The following is a 22231-nucleotide window of genomic DNA, read 5'->3' on the forward strand; positions in this document are numbered from 1 at the left end:
GCCACCATCATCCCCATACCAAAGAAAACATCAGTAACCTGCTTGAATGACTACCGCCCTGTAGCACTGACATCCACCATTATGAAGTGCTTTGAGCGGCTGGTCAGAACCCACATCTGCTCTACCCTTCCCAACACCCTGGACCCCTTTCAGTTTGCATACCGTCCAAACCAATCAACAGACGATGCCATTGCCCTAGCAACACATACCACCCTCTCCCACCTGGAAAAGAGCAACACATATGTGAGGATGCTGTTTGTGGATTACAGCTCAGCATTCAACACTTTTGTGCCTGCCAAGCTCGTCCCGAAGCTCAGGGACTGGGTCTTAAAACACCCCTGTGCAACTGGATCCTGGACTTCCTGACGAGCAGACCCCAGGTGGTGAGAATGGGCAACCGCACCTCCTCCCCACTGACCCTGAGTACCGGGGCCCCCAAGGGCTGCGTACTCAGTCCCCTTCTGTACTCCCTGTACACGCAGGACTGTGTGGCAACACACAGTTCTAACATCATTCTGAAGTTTGCAGACGACACTACCATCCTGGGTCTCATCTCTAACAACGATGAGACCGCCTATAGAGATGAGGTAAGGGGCTTGGCAGAATGGTGCCAAGTCAACAACCTTTCTCTCCACTTCTGCAAAACCAAGGAGATGATCGTGGATTTCAGGAAGCTGCAGAGGGGGGGTCAGGACCCCATACACATCGAGGGAGCTGAAGTGGAGAGAGTCTCCAACTTCAAATTCCTCAGTGTGCACATCAAGGATGACCTAACCTGGTCCATGCAGGCAGGCTCAGCAGTCAAAACTGCACAGAAGCGGCTATACTTCTTGAGGAGACTCAAGAAGTTTGGTATGTCTTCTAAAACACTGACAAACTTTTACAGATGCACCATTGAGAGCATCCTCTCAGGCTGCATTACTGCCTGGTATGGTATCTGCTCCGCTGCCGACTGCAAGGCCCTGCAGAGGGTGGTGAAGACAGCGGAGCATATCTCCGGCAGCCATCTCCCCTCCGTGCAAGGCATCTATAACACTAGATGCCTGAGGAAAGCACAAAAGATTTTAAAGGACAACAGCCACCCATTTTCATTGCTGCCGTCTGGTAGACGCTACCGGACTACCAGACTCACAAACAGCTTTTTCCCCCAGGCTGTAAGGCTTCTGAATAAGCAACACTGACCCACTGAGCAGTCGCCACCCTCACTTACTCCCTGCTCCCCAACTCATACTATTCACTTCCTAGAGATACATTTGCACAATTTTATAAACATTTTAACTTATTTTCAACATTCCTCACTTCACACTTTAAACTGCTGCTAGCCCTTCTAATCTAATTGTTGAATGTTAATGTCATATTTTATATGCTATATTGTTGTAGTGACATAGTGTTATAGTGTTACAGAGTTATATGTTGTTCTCTAAACTGTTGTATGTTAATGTTACATGTTATATGTTTTATTGTCATAGTTTTATAGAGTTTTATGTTTTTTTTTGGTATATGTTATATGTATGACGTCTACTGCGTAGATGATGATGGTTACCAAGTCGCCAAGAATTTTGCTGTGCTGAAGCAATTTGGTACATGCAATAATAAACACACTTTGACTTTGACTTTGACTTCTGCAGTGGGATACTCATCTCCATTCACACACAAGACTTTCAACTACCAGCCCTGCACAAAGTCTTGGTTCTCCACTAGGTAGGGCTACTCTAGAGTCTGGGTGCACCCTGTGTCTACTAAGGCCATGACAGCCTTCCCATTAACTATTATTGGGTCTGCAGCCTCCCCATAATGTCATTAGCGCCCCTCTCTGGTCTTGGGATGTAACTGCGACTAGAATTCTTTGGCTTCCTGGCTGGGCACTCAGTAATAAACCACAGTAATAACCCACTACTTTGCGCTCTGTCCTTTCATCACCAGCCTTTCTGGACTTTGCTGGTGTAACAGAGTTCCTAGCAGGCATTCTATTGCGCTCGCTAGTCTTTGGGCCATCTCTCTGGCTAAACCACTCAGACCTCTGGCTGCTGGTCTGGGGCTTGTCTGCAAACAAAGGTTCTGGTTACCTCGTCTGGCCGACACAAAGTAGAATTGGAACCATAGAACCTGAGCAGTAGGATACAACAACAACAATAAAGCTGTCTTCATTTGCATTTCACTGGTTTCTGAAGCAGGCACCTTCCTTCATCAGTGTTTCATTGAATTGGGCCCATGACACCCCCAGAAGGCTCAACAGTGGTGTCTGATGTCTCAGAGCCACCCCACTCCATACTCACGAGCCACTACCAGGGACAACAACAGATACATCTCAAGATAGACCCTGACAAGATTTCACATATCCCAGTTCTAGTTCAGGTTGCGAGTGCCTCAGGCACAACCACTGGCTCGCTTTTCCAGCAGCCTCAGACAACTCCTTTAGAGCTCCTTTGAGTGACTATTCTCAAAACCTATACCTCGACCACAAAGCTACTCATGAAGCATCATAATGTCTCTGTACATGATATATCAATAGTAGTATATGTACATTTAATTTAAATATGCATTTAAAGCCCAAACTGGCATGGATGAGTGGGAAATTTAAATTTGAACTGAGGAATACATTGCCATTTTGCAAATTACATTTTCATTTTCATTTCGATACTGAAATGCTTTCATGTATTTGTCAGCAGCTGGTTATCATATTACGTAAAGGACTAGGCATGACACAACCTCTAGCGAACCAATCAGGGTTAAGCCAAGTAGAGGAAGAATTGTTTACGTGCTTTCTTTTGTGAATCATCTCGTTTACCACACCTGTAAATTCTGCGGGGTAAAAAACCTTTTAAAAAAAACCTGAATATTTAAAAAATGGCAGGTAAGATTAACATTTAAAACGATTTATATTTGATTTCTAACTATATGGCTTATAAACATATATCTCCTGCCTCGCTTTGTCTTTCATGCCCTGAATTTTGCAAAGTTTTGTTTCACTTTCTTTAAACAATTGCCTTGGGTTAAAACCTTGCTGTTATGCTGAAATGCCGTAGAACCAGATGTGCTTAATTTATGAATGCATTTAAACGAAACAATTATAAGTTTTGACTCAAAACGAGATAACTTTCGCTTTGCAAGATTTTGGCGGTATTGTTCAGTCATACCAGAATGGAACAACTCCACACTACTGTACACTGTACATTAAAAATGTCTCCAATTGATCGCTAAAACAACGTAGACTTCACATGGATTTTAAGATGAATACCCATTCTTGGTTCTTTTTAAAAAATTGTATTAAATAGCTGTGAAGTTGACCAACGTTCGCACGAAGTTTGTGGAGAAAGTATCTGCAGCCGTACTCAAGCAATTGCTGGACGATCTCAACGGAGGACGTGTCCTGAATGAAGAGGAAATGGAATCGGTTCTTGAAGAACACAAGGCGAGGACGGACAAGGCTCGCTGTCTTATTGACATGGTTCGGAAAAAGGGGGACAAATCTTCTCAAAAGATGATCGAGTATATCAAGGAGAGAGACGAAAATCTCTACGATGAGCTGGGTTTTGCCAGTGAGTAACATTCCAGATGTATAAAGACCAATAGACTCAAAGTGTTTAAATAGAAACTGTTAATTAAATCATAACTTCGTTGTATTCAAACGAATAAATCTTTTATCAAACTTTTATTACTCATTGAGTTTATTGAGATGAAAGAAATACATTTTCAATGGCAGTGCCCCTCTGCTTCTGGAGCTGTGCGCAGCTTTGTGCTTCTCATTTTGAAAATAGAATGCCTCACTTGCCTGCTTATAGACCGAACTGCATTATGTTCCAGCTGCCCCAACACCATTGCCACAGCAGGCAACACCAATGCCACAGGTGGCAACACCAATGCCACAGGTCTCAGTTGAGAACCAAGATGAGTCGATTGTATCAGAGGTCCTTCTTACCTGCTCAGAGCAGTTCAAGTCACAGAAACTTCAGGAGGGAAACGGGGTAAAGTGTGTTTTATAAATGCAATCCTCTATAATGTAACCTAATTTACAAAAATAGCAAATGGTGAGTTTCTTGTGATTTGCCACCCCCTTAGATCTACAAGCCCCAGGACAAGCCTGGAAGGAAGCGTCTGGCACTACTCATTAACAATGTTAAGTTTGACCGTGAGAGCATGTTGAGACGAGGGGCCGAGAAAGATGAGGAGAGAATGGAGTTTCTGCTGAAGGAGCTGGGATATGAAGTAGTAAAACACAGGGACCTCTCTGGTGAGGTAGGCGAGATGAAATTTGTCTGCTATAGTCCCAAAAAATGTACTGACTTGTGGTACTTGGCTGAATGCACTCTTAATGGATGATGATCTTGCACAGTTCAGAATCTACACTGGGTTCCCGATTGTAAAAAAATATATATATATTTCTTGTACATTAAGATTGTCAACCTTAAGACGTGGCTAAAAGGCAAAGTTAATTGTGATGAACCAAAATTGACCAGTAGCATAAATGTTGTTGTTATCAAAGAGATTGCTTCTATTTCACCACAAAGAAGTGTGTATTGCCAATGGTGTGGATTATTAAGGATCACAAGACAATATATTTCACCCTAACAAAGTCTATCCCGGCAGGAGATGGACAGTGCCGTCAAAGATTTTTCAAAACGCAAGGAGCATGCTGAATCTGACAGCACCTTTGTTGTAATAATGTCACATGGGAAGAGGGACGCCATCTTGGGTGTGCACTGGGATAGCTTAAATCCCAAACCTGACGTTTTCCCGATCGATAAGATGTACAACCACCTGAACACCAAAGGTTGTCCTGGATTACGTAACAAACCAAAGGTCATTCTCATTCAGGCCTGCAGAGGAGGTAGTTTTCTGACTTTACTCTTGAGTGTTCTATATAGTCATTTTGGGTAATTTTCAGATAGATGTAATCACAGTTTACTGTATCAGGTGAGGATGGATCTGTTTGGATGTCGGATGGCATGCAGGATGACAGTGCTGCTATTGAAAGTGATGACATGGAACATAAAGAGAAAGACTTTATCTCCCTCCTTTCCTGCACACCTGGTTAGTGGATCACTCCACTGTTTCACTCTGGTCTCTTGGGTCCATTAATGAACAAATGCATCCATGCAGCACACTATATACATTACACTGAGGTTATGTCTTCTCCTCAGATACAAAATCCTACAGGCATGTGGAGAAGGGCACTTTTTTTGTCCAGTACCTTGTGGAAGAGTTCAACACCCATGCTCACAAGGACCACGTAGAGGAATTGTTCACAAAGGTAATTATAATGCATAAGACTTCAATCATTTACTTATTTAGTGCATACCAGGCAGAAGACATTTAAGGCAGGGAAGACAATTTATTTCAGAAGCATTTAGTTACATTTCTTGAAATCCTCTTCACATCCTGATAGCAATGAATAAATGAAATGCTCTGACAACAAAAGGAAAATAATCCACCACCTGTGGCAGCTGCAGGGCTGTAAAAAGCGTGTCCAATCATGACCATCAGTACCACCATCATCTTTTGACCTCTTGAAACTTGCCAGTAGCCTGATGGGGGCACTGACCCTTCTCATAGAACAACTGTGTCTGTTTCTCATATATTTTCAGATCTTTTTAGATCTTGATCAGAAGGTTAACTTGTTCTCTTGTTATCGTAGATGACCTAGGAATTTCACTTGACCATATAAACCTTGGGTAGCTTTTCTTAAAGTATTGACAACAGTGTTTTTCTTCCAATAGGTTATGAGACGCTTTGAGAAGTTTCCAAGACAAATGGTTTGCAAAGACAGGACCACCCTCTCAAGGCACTTCTACCTGTTCCCAGGGCTATAAACGAATAAAGTGTACTCTGGCATTTTGCTACTTTTTAAGGGAAAATTATATACCTTTTTTAGAATTTGTAACGGATTATCGGAGTTGCAATAGGCCATTTGCTCTTTATTTTCATACTTGATGATTAGTATTTGTAATGCTGTGTCTAGCACAAGATTACCAACAAATGATTATTTCTGTTTTTTAAATATGTAGCAAATTTTTAAATGTGTCAGTTAACTATGGTGCTGGTGGTACAGTGGTTAGCATTGCGGTCTTCTATGCAGCTGACCTTGATTTGATGTCCAGTCACTGCAGGATGCCTATAGTTGATTTGGATAAAGGTGTGTGCTTAATACGAAATAAGTTGTTTATCTCCCATTATAAAAATATTTGGACAAAAAATATATATTTTCAACAAATATTTGTAATATGATGGTTTGAACATTATTATATGGTACGTTTTTGTAAAAGCGTTGGGTGATTCTATTTGGGTACGGAAAGATGACATTAAAATTGAAGCTATGATATGACATAAATTGTACGCTCTCAGTATGCTGTTTTCCTACTGAAGTTTCTCTATACAGTATATTCGGTGTGTTTTTCAGTACAAGCCTTTACTTAGCCATATACCTACTCTTCCTGCTCATACATCCAGAACAGCGCTGCCAGGATCCTGATGAGGGTGCGTAAACACGACCACATCACCCCCACCCTGAAAGCACTTCACTGGCTCCCAGTCCCACTCAGAATTGAGTTCAAGGTCTCCCTCCTCACCCACAAATGCCTATACGAACATGCTCCCCCCTACCTCAGGGAACTCCTCTCCCCCCAGACCTCCTCACGCTCCCTCCGTTCTGCATCTGCAAACACCCTTCAAGCCACCAGAACTAAGCTCTGCACCATGGGTGACCGGGCTTTCTCCTCTGCTGCCCCAAGGCTGTGGAATGCCCTCCCTGACCATCTCAGGGCCCCACAGTCTACTGACGTTTTAAAAAAAGGCCTAAAAACTTATCTTTTTTCAAACGCTTTCTGCTAATTATGTTCATTGTTGTTGTTTTTATGTGAATATGTAGCACTTTGAGATCTGTATGATGTAAAGTGCAATACAAATAAAATGTATTATTATTATTATTATTATTATAACATTGATTTGTAAACTGTTAGGGGATCTATTCAAGAAATGCTATGTTTTTTAATCCATTCAAATATTTCCACTAAAGGTTATTTTTTTAATTTTGAATACCTTCACTAAATAGCCTGTGTATTGCCATGAGAAAGAGCAATACTTGATACAGGCCATTGTTAGAAAAGAATGTGCAAGAACATGCACACATGTAGGTATGATTTAATCACTTGAATCCACTGTCGGTATTGTCATTTTCATAGGCAGTGGTAAAATAAATGTCCTACAGACTTCTGTGAATGAATGAATGAATGAATGAATGAATAGGTGTATTTTACAATGACACACACATTTTGGTGACGACTCACCGATTCTTTGGCGCTCCACAGGGTGTCGCTGCTTTATTGGCACTGATCAGTTTGTGCATGTTTTGCAACAACACTGATGTCGGTGATGTAACGGCGCGCATACATTTCAACCACAGTTGGCTGTCTACAAATCCACCAAATCACTTCGATTTTGCCTTTAGGTGGCAACATAATGTTGCACTTTTTTACAACAGCGCTGGCCTTACTTGCCACTTTGCTTTGTAGTGAGAGTTACACCATAAGGAATCCCGTCTCGTGGGCTGTTACGAACGATATCCTTGAAGAGGAGCTTGGAACGGCGTCAGACGAGGAGGTCGCACCAGCACTATTAGTGGATAATGTTGGGATTTGGAAACAGGCTTATCCACCGACCGTTTATGGCGATAGAGCAGAAAAGCCCCAGCCAAAAGCCGAAAAAGATGTCACTCATGTTTCGTCGGCGGCCCGTGTTTTCTCATATAGAATGGAGGAGGTGAACCCCCCATCTAAACCACCAGCACCACCACCGCACGAGGAGACAGCAAAGACCGCTAGGTATATAGCACATTACAGTGACTGGGGACACCTATCCACCATCTCTACACAAGAGAAGGTAAGCTTTTTGCAGAATCTGTTTTGTAATTTCTTATACGTTAAAAGGGAAACGAGAGAAAGCCTTACTGAAACCTATTCCGTTCAGTTTGCAATTCCACAACATGCTTTTGCATAATTCTAGGTCCACTCAAGATAGTTGTCTCGTGTCACTATGCCATTTAAATTGCATGGGAGGACCATGGGGACGACACACTGTGTTGATGCTTGGATTTGGTCAGATATAAATAGAACGCATTTTAGTGTAAGCTGTAAGGCATGTTTAATATTTTAACACCTCTGCCTAGAAGAATTCAGGAGGCTGTTTTGTCTCAGATATTACATACTGCACTGTAACATATATGCAATTTGTTTTCTGTGCCCCAAAAATGCATGTTTGGTCCTGGGTGAAATGTATTTGTATAGGTTGCAAAGTTATGTTTGCATTTACAGATCAAAGGTCTGCCATTTGGAAACATCTTTTCAGTCAGCGATGGGCCATTGGACAACAGCACAGGGGTGCTATACTTCTATGTGACTCCAATGGACAACACAGTGGCAGACCTAAGGAACTTCCCCTTTGCCTCTCTCACCTTCTCTGAGGCTGAGGGGGACTTCTGCAGGTGAGAGAGAATTAATAAGGAAGACAAAAAGGGTGTCAGTGAGTGATGACTGAAGCAGCCTATATACGTGAGGCTGAAACATCCAACATCCAACATTTGCTCTAATACCCTACCACACACACCAGATTGCATTATGTATCAAGTTAAATTGTCTTTTAATTTAGGAGAGATGGATGTGATGAACATTTTCAACTTATTGTCATTGTATTACATAAATAATGACCTTATTTATGTTGTAGTGATGTGCAGACTGATGTGGTGATATATGTTTCTAGGGAGATGGTGTATGACCCAGAGGATCCTAGGTGTGCTCGCCTCACCCTGACTGGCAGGATGGTGGAGGTGGGGCCAGAGGAGCTTGACTTTGCCAGAGAGGCCATGTTCTCAAGGTGTGTTTCTGCAGGTGTTTAAGTTTAACAGGAGTATAGAAGAAACCCTGTATGTGTCTCAAAAAAGTATATATAGCAGGTCTTACGGTGCAAACCCATGCCACCGTTGTGAGCGACGCGATTTCTAAACCCAATGCATTTCAACAAGAGCCAGTCCATTGTGACGTAGATGAGCGATCTGAGCGACGCGATCGATGAAAATTCGAACATTTTGAAACTTATGCAAATGAGGAGCGATTTTTCCCGGCAGCGGCCAATGAGATTGTTTGGTGTCGTCTTTGACGGTTTGAAAATTGTAGGACTGTATGCTATTTCCACACGCTACACCATGCCCACTCAAAGCGATGGAATTCGGTCACATCGCGTCGCGTCGCGTCGCGTCGCTGGCATGGGTTTGCACCGTTTGCAAAGCATAACCTATGAGCCTGGGTATACTAGACGAGGAAACACTCTGGTCAACCATATAGATAATGGCAAAGCAAATTGAAGGCTCCTTTTCATGTGATGCTGTGAGCTAAGCACTTCAGAACATTTGCATACTGAAACAAGATCACACTGCCATAATGCATCTCTCTCTTACCTTCCTCGGTTCTGCTCAGGCATCCTGTGATGAAGAAGTGGCCAGTGGGACACAAGTGGTTCTTCATGAAGTTGGTGATAGAGCAGGTGTGGCTGCAGGATTGGGTGGGCGGAGTATCACTCATACCACTAGACGAGTACTTTAAGGCCTCTCCATTCTGAGACCACCAATGGTGAAAAAAAGACTCTGATGGCCTCTAGTGCCTATGCCAGCACACATTACTGGGCTTGACCGTCAAATGGAAATGGTGACTTCACATTACTGCCCCTCTTGTGTAAACCAGTTTGATATACCATATTCAGTATAAGGTATCATGTATATCTGGGATAAATTGATGTTATGATTATGAATGCCACTTATGCTGAACATTCAGTACCTTACAACATTTCACATGATCAGTATTACAGACCTTGTTTCCACTACATTAATAGTTTTGTTCACAGGCCATTTCTGCCTATTCCGCTTTAATATTGGTCAGCTCTAGATCAAACTGTTATCCCATGAATTAATGGGCTCATTAATTGTCCATGTTGGATGGTACAAAGACTGGTCATGGGTGGACATCCTCCATAGCCTCAACATTAATGCTTTTTGCACTGCAGAAGGTAATTTTTTGTGAGAATTGTGTCTTGACAGGGATTTTCCTTTTTGTTGAGCTTCACTAAATAAAAACAACAATGAATGTATTACATTTGAATTTGCCTTGAAGAGTTTTAAGGAATTGTTGCACTGAGCTGAATTATATCTTTCGAAAAAATAAAATTATTAAAAACAGCATTTTCTACAGTGGTCTTTAGTCACTGAAACCAGGTAAACCACCAACAAATGTTTTAGAAATCTGCTTGAATCTGGACCTCCCTGAGATGAAGCAAACTTTTTATGTGGATGTCAGTTTCATCACAAGGTTGAATCAGGAATGCGTAATACCGCAAACGTTCAAGAGACCAAACATCTTAGCGTTTGCAGAGGTCAAACATTTAACTGATGACAGTTTACCCCGTAATAAATGTCTCGCGCTACACTCCTCAACCAACCGTTACTCCAAACTGACGCAAGATGTCGCAATATCATTATTAACGTTCTCTTCCACGCTTTTAAAATGCGTTTAAAGGTCAATTTAGTCGTTTTTGTTGTCCAAGGGCACTACGGAAAACAATGATGTCTCCCAGTAGAAATAGCAGGTCCCATAACAACTATTGGTAGGCCACTCGATTGTTTGAAGGTATTTTAAATGTAGCCTATTTGTTTACATATGGCTTAGACTGTTGGTTTAAGTAAGGGATAATGTATTGTCCGGAGGTCGTTCTCCAAAAACAATTCCCGACGGGGCGAACAACACCCCGACGCGCATCCCAGATTAACATTGTGGGAAACATATTTATGAGAACAAATATTTATAACTGAACTTTGTCACCTGTATGAATGTGATGCAAATATTTCTCAATTGTTCTTTATCTAGTAATTATAAGTTAAACTATAAAACTTAAAGATGACTTGTTTGTGCCACCTTATTGGCAATAGCTCCAATATGGTTAATTTCCCTATTTTCCTTATAATTTGAGGAAGAAGCTGGACTGCGTAATTGAGCAAAAAATATCGCAAAAGATGAACAGTAGCCAATAGGCTAGTGTTCTCCTCTGGGCGGCGATAGCGTGAAGGTTGATTGAGAGCTCGCTAGAACCAAAACTGTTTTGGGTGGCAGCAGGCAGTGGTGTCAAGCACTCAACGTGTGCGAAAACGGAGAGAAGTAATTACTCTGTAAATGGAACTCACTCTTAATGACGGAAATGTGGAAACGGAAGAAAGGTCCAAGATGCTTATGTAAGATTTTATGACTCTGTTTAATATCTCAAAACCCCGTTTCTTATATGTAAACACTAACGTTAGTTTCCCCTTGTGCGACAGGTACTGACGCGAAAGCCGCAGTTTCATACCCAGTGGGTAGTTAGCTGGCTAGCTAGCTATCTATAACGGTGTTTCATTAGTTCTATGTAGCGTACCAATATGGTTGTTAATGCCAAGCTAGGTATCGTTAATCCTTTTAGGTGTGGATTGCAGCTATGCGTTTACTATTATCTGCCAAAGACAGACAGACCGCTTACGTTACCCTGCAGTGAGCCATCGGATGAACATCCTGGCTGGCTAGCAGGCTAAGTTTGTAGCACCGTTAAATTAACGTTAAAAGGTATACTAACCTAACCTTAACATTACCCTGTCAGACGACCTGTAATAGCTTCCGCTTCATAAGCTAGGGACCCCAATGAAGCTAGATGTGTAGCCACCACACGAACATCCTATCTGTATCGAGTCACGTTAGATCGTCAACGCTACTTATGTACCGAATGTTACATATAGATACATTGCCTACATTAATAGCCAGTTTACCCTACGCCTGTTTAATCTTTCCTTTCTTTCCACCTCCCCATTCCCGTTAATGATTTACAGAAGTTGACTGCGGATGTTGAAGATTTGAATGTCTCTCGGAGTAAGATAGTGCTTGTGCGGACATACTCTTATCACGACAGACCTGTGAAATGCTTTACATAGACCAGCCTCGTGACTGACTTGTACAGTCCTCAACTAATAAGCCGCAGAAGAACAACATTTTTCTGTCCTGGGGAGAACTAACGAGTTGGACATAACAAAACCTGGAGACCCCTGACACCTTGTATGCCCGTCGCCAGATGCCTGGCTAATGAACCATCCTAACAAGATCTCCAGGCAAACGTGATCACGGCCAACAAGACCCGCGTAAAATCGGTGCAATGAGATGAGGCTCAGAAATGGAACGGTTGCCACTGTGATCATTTTCTTCACGTCTTTCCTTAGCCTATCTTGGTATACAGCGTGGCATAATGGCAAAGGTAAGCATTGGTTTAGTTCGATGAGTCATCTAAGATTAATATTCGTTTTTATGTCTTGGAAGGAGAGTTGATATGAGTTGAAGTTACTCTATGCTCAGCAGATGCTGGCTAGTTGTCTGTATCTAATGTGTAGCTCAGACTCCCATTACACCACAATTACACGTGAAATAACAGTACATTAGAACATGTTTTTCTGTTTGTTAGTCTTGGGGAATTCTATTATTCTACCGTAGTCTTTTAAATTGTTGCAAATCACCAGATGATACTGCTGCCATCTCACTTGCTTGATCTATACTACTGCTGCCACCACATCACTTTCTTGATCTCTACGCATCCCACACCAGTGGTTATTTTGAGTTCTGCTCTTCAAGGATCGGAAGTAAGTAGTAGCAAGAGAATGTAAAGTGCCAGATGAACCGATTATTAGTCTACTGCACAGTAACTTTATTTTGTGAAGAGCATCAGTCTGTAATCCAAGGACTGTGATATAGGTTACAAATGTCCTTGGGGGATCTGACTTAACATCTTTACAGATTCACCTAGAGGTGCCCTGACTCCCAAAGCAAGGGAAGAGAAAGCCACATTAACAAGCTAAACTCTAAACTAGGTCTGAGACCACACCTGATGTACATGGGTGGAGATGCCAATGGGCTTCCTGTTGTGAGGTCAGTTGAGTGAGAGACTGAATGCTGGTGCTGGAGACATACATGTAGACTTTGGGTAGGTTAGGGTGCGACCTGCTAAACAATGTATGCGAACCATTCGCTTATTAAGACCTTGGAGGAGCATACGTTACTTGGGTCTGTTAACTAATGGTTGAAGCCAAGAAGCCCTACTGCTGGACTGTAGCTGGTATTCTTTAGAAGAGTAGGCACTCTTACTTTTAATGTCTCTTGAGTTGAATAGTACCACAGCGGAGAAGCTGTGAATGTACAGCTGCACCGTTTCACAAACTCTCCTTTCTGAAGCAGTTCTCATATGTGAATCTACAGCACTTCTGTCTGCCTGTCAGCCAACTACCTCCACCGTGTCTCAGGTTGAGGCTGGGCTGGCAGCAGAGGTGTGTGTGATTGGTCAGGTTGGATATTTTTTTTTTCCTTTTCAAAGCTGAGGACGTTTACAGACAAAGCTGGGCATTCAGAGCTGTTGGTCCACTCGCCCCCTCTCTCGGGGGTCCCTTAGGGAGACAGCCAGCCAGCGGCGTTGGCTGAATGGAGCCATGGCCTTGGAGCTCTGGTCTCAGCTCAGGGGGCCGGCAGCAGTGCTAACAGCCACATCCAGGAGGAACCTTAGCATACACATTCAAGTCACACATAGTGTTCTCATGTCAATCTTAACTGGCTCGCCTTTCAGACTTCCTCTCTTAATTACATGTTGATTCATATCTGTTGTGGCCACCTAGCTTTGTTGGGTTTTTCTCTGTCTCTCTCTCTCTCTCAATTTCTCTTTGTCATTGGCGCTGTCTGGGTCTCTAACGAATTGGTGGATTCCTGAAAGTGGCCTCCAGAGAGAGTTGTGGTGACAAGATGGGTATTGTTGGTATGATGTGAATTTACGTTCAGATATGAAACAGAGATGATGTGTTTTTGTTGTGTGAATACTCTGCACATCTGGGTTTTGTTGGATATTTTATATCTTTTGTCTTTTTGTACAGTCAAGTTTTAGAAGAGGGTATTTAACTTTCTTCTATTTCTTTCTCTGTCTCTCACTCTCTGTGTTTGGTTGTGTGCACCCTTCTGTGAGTGTGATGCTAGAGTGGTGGCTGAGGACAGTTGCTGCTCTGTGCCACAGCCATTGAGTAATCTTGTGGCACTGGACAATAAGGGCACAGGGGGAGGGGGGAGGGGGGGAGCGCCCGGGTTGAAAGCGTCATTGACCATGAAGAGTGAATCTTTCTCTGAGCTGATCTCAAGTGGTGCCCTGGGAAACAAGGCATTTTAAATAGAGCAGCGTCACAGTAATTTCCTTCATAATTACTTCCAGAGAGGTTATAAGGGAGGAGACCAATCACTGGTAGGTAAATTAATGGTGAACTGGGGGGGGGGGGGGGGGGGGGGGTGTACGGTGTATTTGTTACTGGAAGTCCTGCCCTGTATTATAAACAGGCAATCACGTTTTTGGAAACAGCATATCTGTTTTTACTCCCCACCTGAACGTCCTGTTTATTTCCGCAATAGCAATAGCAGTGAAACGAAATTTGAGGCATGCGCAGTGGGCAAGTCAACACGTCTAAAGTGAGGTCTTTTGAAAGCCTTATTTTAGCTGTTGGGGAAAAATGCTATCCCCATTAATTTAGATAAGAGCCTGATCTAATGTGCCCAAAATAGCTCCCCGGCCAAGTTGTGTCCACCTGACCCAGAGGTAGGCATGCACAGGCCAATGTCAATTCTTTGCATGGCTTTTGCTCAAACCAGGAAACTTTTATGCAGGTTCTAGCATGATGGGATGCGCTTTGCTTATAAGCTCTGTTCTAGTGTGGACTCGATCCCCCTTACCACAGAGAAACCTCATCACGAGGCATCATAGTGTCACTAACCGAAGGATGTGCACCCTGCCAACCTAGCTCTCACACAGTGTGGTAACAGACGTGTTCAACACAAACCTGGCCGCTCGTCACATCAGGAGCCAACAGCATTGAGGTGGTTTGATCAGCTCTTTAACACTACAATGCTCCTTATGGAGAGGTGCCTGGCAGGCTGTTTCCTCACACTCACTGGCATACCGCTGCAGTTGCCAGTGAGAGGGGAGATGGCTCATTTGTACACAGCGCCCTAACAAGACAGCATCTTGAGCTGAGTCCAGACAACAACTGTCTTGTCTTTTGTGATGCAGCAGCTCACGAGCATTTCCGCCTGTTTATACAGCATACAGGTGAGCTGCCTCAAATCCAGGTCAATCATTATATTGAGTGTCTTCCGGTAGTACGGTAGGGTTTTGAAAGGTTGTTGCATTAATATCTCACCACCACCACCACCACCCACCCCAATTTCTTTTCCCCTTTCCACTGTGGGTTTCTCCTCTTTACAGCTCAGTCTGTACTGAAGCTGTTCTTAGTACCACTGCCCCCCCCCCCCCCCCCCCCCCCCCCCCCCCCCCACTTCTCTCTCTCTCTCCCTCACACACACACACTCAGTCACACACTCTCCGCACAATGGGCCAAAAATAGCCAGTGAGAGGCATGAGCAGGCCAACCGCTCTGGGAGAGGGAGGGAGGGAGGGAGTGAGAGAGAGAGCGAGAGGGGTGCTTTGGTCTCTGAGTGCACCCCAGGAGGAGGAGGAGGAGGAGGAGAGGAAGAGAGAAAATCAATAGCCCATTTATTTAAGTAGAGGAAGAGGGGAGGGGAGTGAACTTTGCGTGCATGGCGTGAGCGACCCATGCCTGCTCTGGCAGTAGAGTGGCTCCTGAGGTAGGCAAACAATGGCAGGCAGGAAGATGACAAAGCCGAGAGAGGGTATTTGTGAAGGAGGAGATGGGAGATAAAAAACGGGGAAAGGTCCGGACCACCCTGTTCTCTGGATGACAGCAGAAAGTGGCACCTTCCTCCTGGCTCGCCATTCGTGTTGGACCAAGCCCAGAAGGCTCTGAACAGGCCTCCTTTCAGCCAGCGTTCCTCCTGCTCGGCCATTAAGCCTGCATTCCGGCATTTTTCCTCCTTATTAGGCAGGAAAACTGGACCATTGTGACACCGCCGGTTGCTGGCTGTTGACAGCGCCCTGCCTGTCCCACTTCCTCTCTGCTCTCTCGGTCCGTCAGCCCTCCTGCCTGTGTACACCCACCCCCCCCCCCCCCCATCTGCGGTGGCCCGGACCGGTCACATGGCCCTGCCTCTACATTTCATTCCCTGTGGATTGTTACTTTTCTCTCACACTCGCTGTCTCTCTATCATTCTTGCTTCTTTCAGTTTTCTTCTCATTCACTTGTTCTTAATCTCTCTTCCTCACACCCACTCTTTTTCCCGTGCCTCCCCCACCACTCCAGCTGATTTCATTTGTGCTGTTGTTATTTTTTTTCTGTGCCGTTTTATTTCTGTTCCATATGGCCCTGGGCGTTGCCGTGCTTTTTTTGAGTGCTCCTCCATTGTCCTGCTCCATCTCTGCATCTCCTGCTTTGTGTTGCAGTGCCGTTCCAAGTGGTCTCAGCTCCTGGGCTTTGATGTTCTGTAAACGGCACGAGCGTACAGGGAACAGCAGCTCGGAGCTAAGTGTTTTGCTGGCACCGTTTTGGATTAATCCATTTATTTTGTTCTCCTCCCTATTGTGTCTCTCTTCGTACCTCTTTGATGTGGCCTAGGATATTGTTCTTTTTTGGTGACATTATCGCTGTGATCTTTCCTGGCACAATAAGATGCAGGTGGATGGTCGTTGGTGTGTTTGTGCTACTATTTCTGTCATTTTGAGCCCATGCATTCCCACTGACTCGGCCACAATGGGTTTCTAAAAACTAACCACTAGGAAATCTGCATTCATCATGATCATTTGGCAGCATGTCCAGGTTCCAAGAAACCTTCTAAAAACAGAAGCTCTGATTTCACACCATCCAGCCTGACATAAACATCACACAATCCAGCCTGACATAAACATCACACAATCCAGCCTGACATAAACATCACACAATCCAGCCTGACACAAGCATATAAAGTTGAGAGAAAGTCGGGAAAGAAACATGCAGCGCAAACCATGGCCAGGTTCTGTAGCCTCAATGGTGGCAGGTCTTCTTCCTTGTCAGCACTCTCTACTGCAGCTCGCCCCAGAGAGACAATGGGAGAGGGAGAGACAGCAAGGCGGGGATGTGAGATCAAAATGAATGGGGACTCTGACGGGTGATCCCTTACTGTCCTAAACGGCTACCTGGCCTGGCATTGTGATGGCTGGGAGCTGGGGTCGGGCTGGACACGAGAGACCTGTCTGACACGACATCTGGGGTTAATGAGATCGAGTTTGAAGCCAGGAGATAGGGTGGGATTCTGGGACGGAGGGAAAGAAAGAAAGAAAGGTCAAATGTGAGGGAAGCGATGAGAATTAGATGGAAGATGAAGAGATGACCCGTGCTACAGTAAAACTGATTTTCACACACAGACACATGACCACACTGAAGACCTAGGACATTTAACAGTCTTGTACCTAGAATACAGACAGAAGAATCTCCTCCCACCACTCTTGGGTCTTGTGAAATCACTTCCTGTCCTTGCTTCAGTGCTGTCATTTCTCTTTGCGAGGGACAGTGCTGTCTCATTCTGTCCTTGCCCTTTTCCCTAGCTCCGCCACCAGACTGATGGGCCCGTAAATTCACCATCGCTTTCAATCACTGTGCAATTCTCCTTAACCCCTTTTCCCCAAGGATGGCAAATCCTTGTAGATTTCATTCTTCTCTTCTCCCCTCACCATCGCTGCCTCTCTCTGTCTTGCTGATATTCTCGTATGTATTAACAGAGGATAGATTGGTACATTGCAATATCACATATGGCTTTAATGTTAAGATGAGCCGCTGTTCACATGATTGATGACTAATGGGTGACTAATAATTTGTCATTGTGGTTGTCAGTGAGGGCTTTTGATCTGTTATGGTCATCCCCTCTCCACTATTGGTTACTAGAACTCTGGGTCCATTTGATCATAGTGAGCTCATTGACAGGGATTATTAAAAAATGCAGCATTTTTCAATCCTATTTATTTGTAAACCCATATTTTCGAGTAGTAGGAGGAGTGTGTGGGCGAAATCCTCTTTACTGGGAAGCACTCCTGTCTGTGAGATTTCATTTCAGTTGCTTTGCTGATGTTCCTGAAAGTAGATTCTTAATGTGAGCTCGCACCATCTCAAAGTACCTGTGGATGGATCAGTGAGAGAAATTCATAGATGGACCGGTGGGTGGATGAGTGGGTTGATGAAGGAATGGTTAAAAATTAACACACAACTGGAGGATTAAGCTTCAATTTCCTCTCTTGAGTATTAGTATTAGACAAGATTGCCATTCACATTGCGATACTTAAACCACTTGTCACCTGCTTGGTCTACACATCCCCCCTGAAAGGTTGTCTATTAAAGCAGTTTTGCATTTGTCAGAAAACCATTCCTCTGTGACGTCCCCATTTCCCCCTCCATGACCTTATCAAGAGAGTCCAGCTCTGTGTCGTGTGATGGAAGCTGCCCCTACACCCCAGCTTGGTTGCCCTGGTTTGATGTACATTTAATCAACCTCATACCCACTCACCCCTGCTCCCAATAGTATGGGCAACACTTACTGATAGAGAAATGTAAAACTCTACCACACGCCTGATTATAGTCAATCACATGCCTTTGTCTCTTAAGTGCTGACCTTCGTATGTGTGCTAAAAACTTTAGTGTACGTAAGCAGAAGCTGTAAAGATAGACTATGTGTACTACATCTAAATCTAGAACATTGTACACGCAACGTTGCAAAAAGCCTAGTAAGATGTCCTCAGATGTGGAAACCCACCATGTGGACATCTCAGAGAAGGGCAACTTCAACCTATACAAACCTTGTGTGTGATGTGTTTAACTTTGTCTTCTCTCTTGCGTGCCAAGATACGATTGAGCTCGATATGCATATTGAATGAAGAGATACTTGCACAACTCCGGAGTCCGAGGCAAAGTTTGAAGTTCATTTTTAACTAACACTCTATCTGCTGAAGTATATGGAGCACAGAGCTTATTCATGTCACCCCCCTTCCAAGGGCATAATGTAACATAGCCTATCCTATGCAAAGCTGTGGTGGTGACTTGGTATAATGCAGAGATATGCATTAATGGCCACAGCCAGCCACACATTTTTTTTATATTTACATGATTCAATTCGGCACACCCTTAGCCTAGCTTCCTCCTTGCTTTTCCCATACAATGGTCTTGACTTTTGTATTGTTAGCCCCATCAGATTGACTTCCTCTAAAGAACTAGAAGGAATTTCAGTTGCCAAGCATAAACAAAATTGTAGAGGCAAAAGCTAAAATAACTCAATCAATTTTGTGGATGCTTGTTTTGGAAACCTGCCTGGAGCTCACTGTCTTCCCAAAACACATTGGCTGCCATCAGCTAGGATAGGAGATAAACAAAACACCGGAGGTGAGCTTTCCTGAAGGAAGATAGTCTGACACTGTAATACAGATGCATATATGCACAAGTAGTGACACATGGAAGTATAACTGTGTCAGATGTCCTCATTGCAAAATGGCATCTTGAATTACGTGAAGTAAATGAAAACATATTGTAGTAACAGTACTTTTAGTTATTCTGCATTGCAATGTGACACAAAAAAGAAGGAAAAAAAAATTGCATTTTTGATGCTTGAATTTTTCTGCACTGCAATTTGTTGTAGTTGTATTTTTCAATTAAAATCTAAATTCCAGAATTTAAAAATTCCAAACGCGTTATAGGTGTTTGTGTGTGCATGGACTGCAGCACACTCACCCTTAGTGAGGGTAACCCTTGAACATATGTGTGTATGCGGTATACGGCACAGATACAAAGGTCAGCACTTGTATATTTCTTAGTTCCTTGTGTGCTGTTTTGCCCGTTCGTGTGTGTGTGTGTGTACACTCACCCAGTGATAACCCTGCCACTCCCAGTGCCATGCAAAGGCCATGGAATCTCAAGGCAGAAGCAGCACATCCTGTTGGTGACACATTCTCCTGCTTTACACTGCGCTTGCAACATTGCCAAGCAGATTTGCTTCCTGTTGAAGACCTTTGGGTTCCCCCACCCCAGGCTTCCTGAAAATCACGCTATTTTATTTGCACAACTGAATCTCCTTGTCAAAACAAAACAGTTGTGGTTTTTTTCATGTGAGGCCATTTTTATCTGGTCCTCTGATATATTTTCATAGTTCTGTTTGGAGGGCCTGTTTTATTGGCCATTGACTGGCAGGGGTTTGACTGCTTCCAGGGGCTCCTGGCCACAGTTCTACTGTCAGCGTCCAGAGCTTTGTAGTTCAGCCAGCCCTGAGCAAGCAGGCGAAGATTCTGCCCTGCTCATAACTGTAGTTGGGGCTCTGAAAGGAGAAAAGGTTATTTTGGTGGGGTTTTAAACACAAGACCTAAAGGATTCTTAGTGATCATTTGTCTTCTACCAACCCAGGTAGGTGCTCAGGTTGCCTATGCCACAGCTTTCATCTGAAGGCACTGGAATTCTGTCAACTGTTTCCTCTTCATGTGTGACAGCAAGCGGGAAGTTACTGGTTAGCCTTTATTCCACTGTAATACAATAAAAGCCCATATTGTCCTCTGGTATGTGAAGGACATGAAGTGAAGAGAGCTCAGTTGTGTTAGATTTGGGTGGACTTCACATACCAGACCACATCAATAGGCCCACACATCAGGGTGCATCAAATTGCAATGCAAAAATGAAATCTCAACATTTCAAACCGTCTGGGGTTGCATTTACTTCGGACACCCATAAAAATGACTTTTGCAAAGTTTTGGGAAAATTCATTGAGATTTAGAGGTGGAACACAGCATTTTGCATTTTTTGCACTGGTTTTCCCCCCAGTTTTTGCATGGATGGTAACACTTTAAGCACCCAGACAGATCAATATGCTGGAACTGTGTATTTTGATGCACCCTACCAGACGGTTTTGGAGCCAGAGCTGGTAGACTTGATTGTTGGCTTTTGTCTGCAGCCACTATTAGATGGTTGGTTGGAGCCATTTAGATGGCCATGGTGAAGCTGGAGGCACCGCACCGTAGTCTTGCACACCTTCTGTCTTTAGCTTTCTCTTATCTGAATAACGGCTAGCCTGGCAAAGTGAAGATTAGCATTATCACGTTCTGTTCTTGTGGCCCCACCTTCTTTGCTCTTTTGATATCGTTTTTATTTCCCTCCCTGTAGGATGTCATCCGTGGTCTGAATTAAAATGACAAGCTATTAATATGAGTTAAAAGTACAGAAGGTGGCTTTTGTTGACGCAACAGGTGGCAGATTGGGCTACCACGGAACATTTGCGGTTTTTGAATGTCCAAAAGGGCTTAGTTGCATAGACCTGTTGATCAAACTACACACATCTCACTCTGATAGTTTACCAGACTACTGCCTTGATTCTGAAAGTTCTTATAATGCTACTGTTGTTACTACTGCTACCAACTAGACGTATCGCAATTTGCCTGCTGCAGAAAGTTAGAGAATGAGCAATTTTGTTCTGTGCAATATTTTGTTTCATGAAAAATGTGTTATCTTGACCGATTACATTTCCGGAGACAATAAACTAAACGTTTGTTGTATTCTGAGTGAACATTATAATGTACACTGATAGGGTGTGGAGTAGGTCTGTGGGTTGCTCTCTGTGGTTTTGTGACTTGTTTAGTGGAAATGAGGATGAGTGTGACTTTGTAGCATATTCATTCTTGTGCTAAATTGGAGTATTTTGTGAAATTGACATGTATACAAGCAACAATATTACTTGATAAAATTCATGAATAATCTGTATAAAATATAGAATTATTAGTTGAAGGAAACAATATGTTTCCATACAATGCATAGCCTGGAAGAAATGCTACATACAAGTGTAGAAGTATCGACAATTATGATTGAAATTTAGGAGACGAGCAACTGTAGCCTAGCAACAAAAAGTTCTAAGCATACCAAATTTCTTAATTTTATCTTAGGTGGTTCTTGAGATATTGAAATGTGTCAGTTGCAGTGAGCCCTTCAGGAAGTTTGGCGGGCATCCATAAAATGTGATAGTGATGCAGGAAGGTTGAACCTTTACATGACAAGATATTGGCTAGTGAAGTACTGTATTCTTCTTTTAAACGATATACATATTTACTAGGTGGTGGTGCCACTCCGCAAATGAATTGTAACAATCTAGGGTAGTGTGGCTTCTAAAGGCCAGCTTGCCATGAAAATAGGTATTGCTCAAAGTATTGCTTTTCGAGGTATTGCTCAAAAAGTGCTTTGACCCCTAAACCATTT

The 22231-nt window shown here is 43.4% G+C and overlaps 3 protein-coding genes across 4 annotated transcripts in view; all 3 read left to right on the forward strand.

Moving 5' to 3' along the window:
* Positions 1-2779: 2779 nt before the first annotated feature.
* caspa (caspase a) lies at positions 2780-6282 on the forward strand. The gene is made up of 8 exons (XM_080840022.1): positions 2780-2854; positions 3276-3539; positions 3805-3965; positions 4060-4236; positions 4588-4828; positions 4915-5031; positions 5142-5251; positions 5718-6282. Exons 1-8 carry the CDS (start codon positions 2848-2850, stop codon positions 5808-5810), a joined length of 1170 nt encoding a protein of 389 aa, XP_080696148.1. The 5' UTR covers positions 2780-2847; the 3' UTR covers positions 5811-6282.
* Positions 6283-7375: 1093 nt separating this feature from the next.
* Positions 7376-10219, forward strand: creg2 (cellular repressor of E1A-stimulated genes 2). The gene is made up of 4 exons (XM_080839398.1): positions 7376-7875; positions 8307-8476; positions 8752-8865; positions 9465-10219. The coding sequence occupies exons 1-4, from the start codon at positions 7456-7458 to the stop codon at positions 9604-9606; spliced, it is 846 nt and encodes a 281-aa protein (XP_080695524.1). The 5' UTR covers positions 7376-7455; the 3' UTR covers positions 9607-10219.
* A 918-nt stretch (positions 10220-11137) lies between these two features.
* The window catches only part of mgat4a (alpha-1,3-mannosyl-glycoprotein 4-beta-N-acetylglucosaminyltransferase A), a 36451-nt gene continuing 25357 nt past the window's right edge, over positions 11138-22231 (forward strand). For both annotated transcript variants that reach the window (XR_013968675.1, XM_080839893.1), the window contains exons 1-2: positions 11138-11266; positions 11891-12309. Coding sequence is in view for 1 of the 2 variants with exons in the window: in XM_080839893.1 (XP_080696019.1) it covers positions 12216-12309 (94 nt within the window). In the remaining variant the exon portion in view is untranslated. The remainder of the gene's footprint in view (positions 11267-11890; positions 12310-22231) is intronic.

Source organism: Sprattus sprattus, assembly GCF_963457725.1.
Source record: "Sprattus sprattus genome assembly, chromosome: 5".
Classification (NCBI taxonomy): Eukaryota; Metazoa; Chordata; class Actinopteri; order Clupeiformes; family Clupeidae; genus Sprattus; species Sprattus sprattus.

Coding starts and splice junctions, on each gene's coding strand:
- caspa (XM_080840022.1), top strand. Junction 4,237..4,587: donor ACAGGGACCTCTCTGGTGAG/GTAGGCGAGATG, acceptor CTATCCCGGCAG/GAGATGGACAGTGCCGTCAA. Junction 5,032..5,141: donor CCTCCTTTCCTGCACACCTG/GTTAGTGGATCA, acceptor TCTTCTCCTCAG/ATACAAAATCCTACAGGCAT.
- creg2 (XM_080839398.1), top strand. CDS start 7,456: ATGTTGCACTTTTTTACAACAGCGCTGGCCTTACTTGCCACTTTGCTT. Junction 7,876..8,306: donor CCATCTCTACACAAGAGAAG/GTAAGCTTTTTG, acceptor TTGCATTTACAG/ATCAAAGGTCTGCCATTTGG. Junction 8,477..8,751: donor GCTGAGGGGGACTTCTGCAG/GTGAGAGAGAAT, acceptor ATATGTTTCTAG/GGAGATGGTGTATGACCCAG.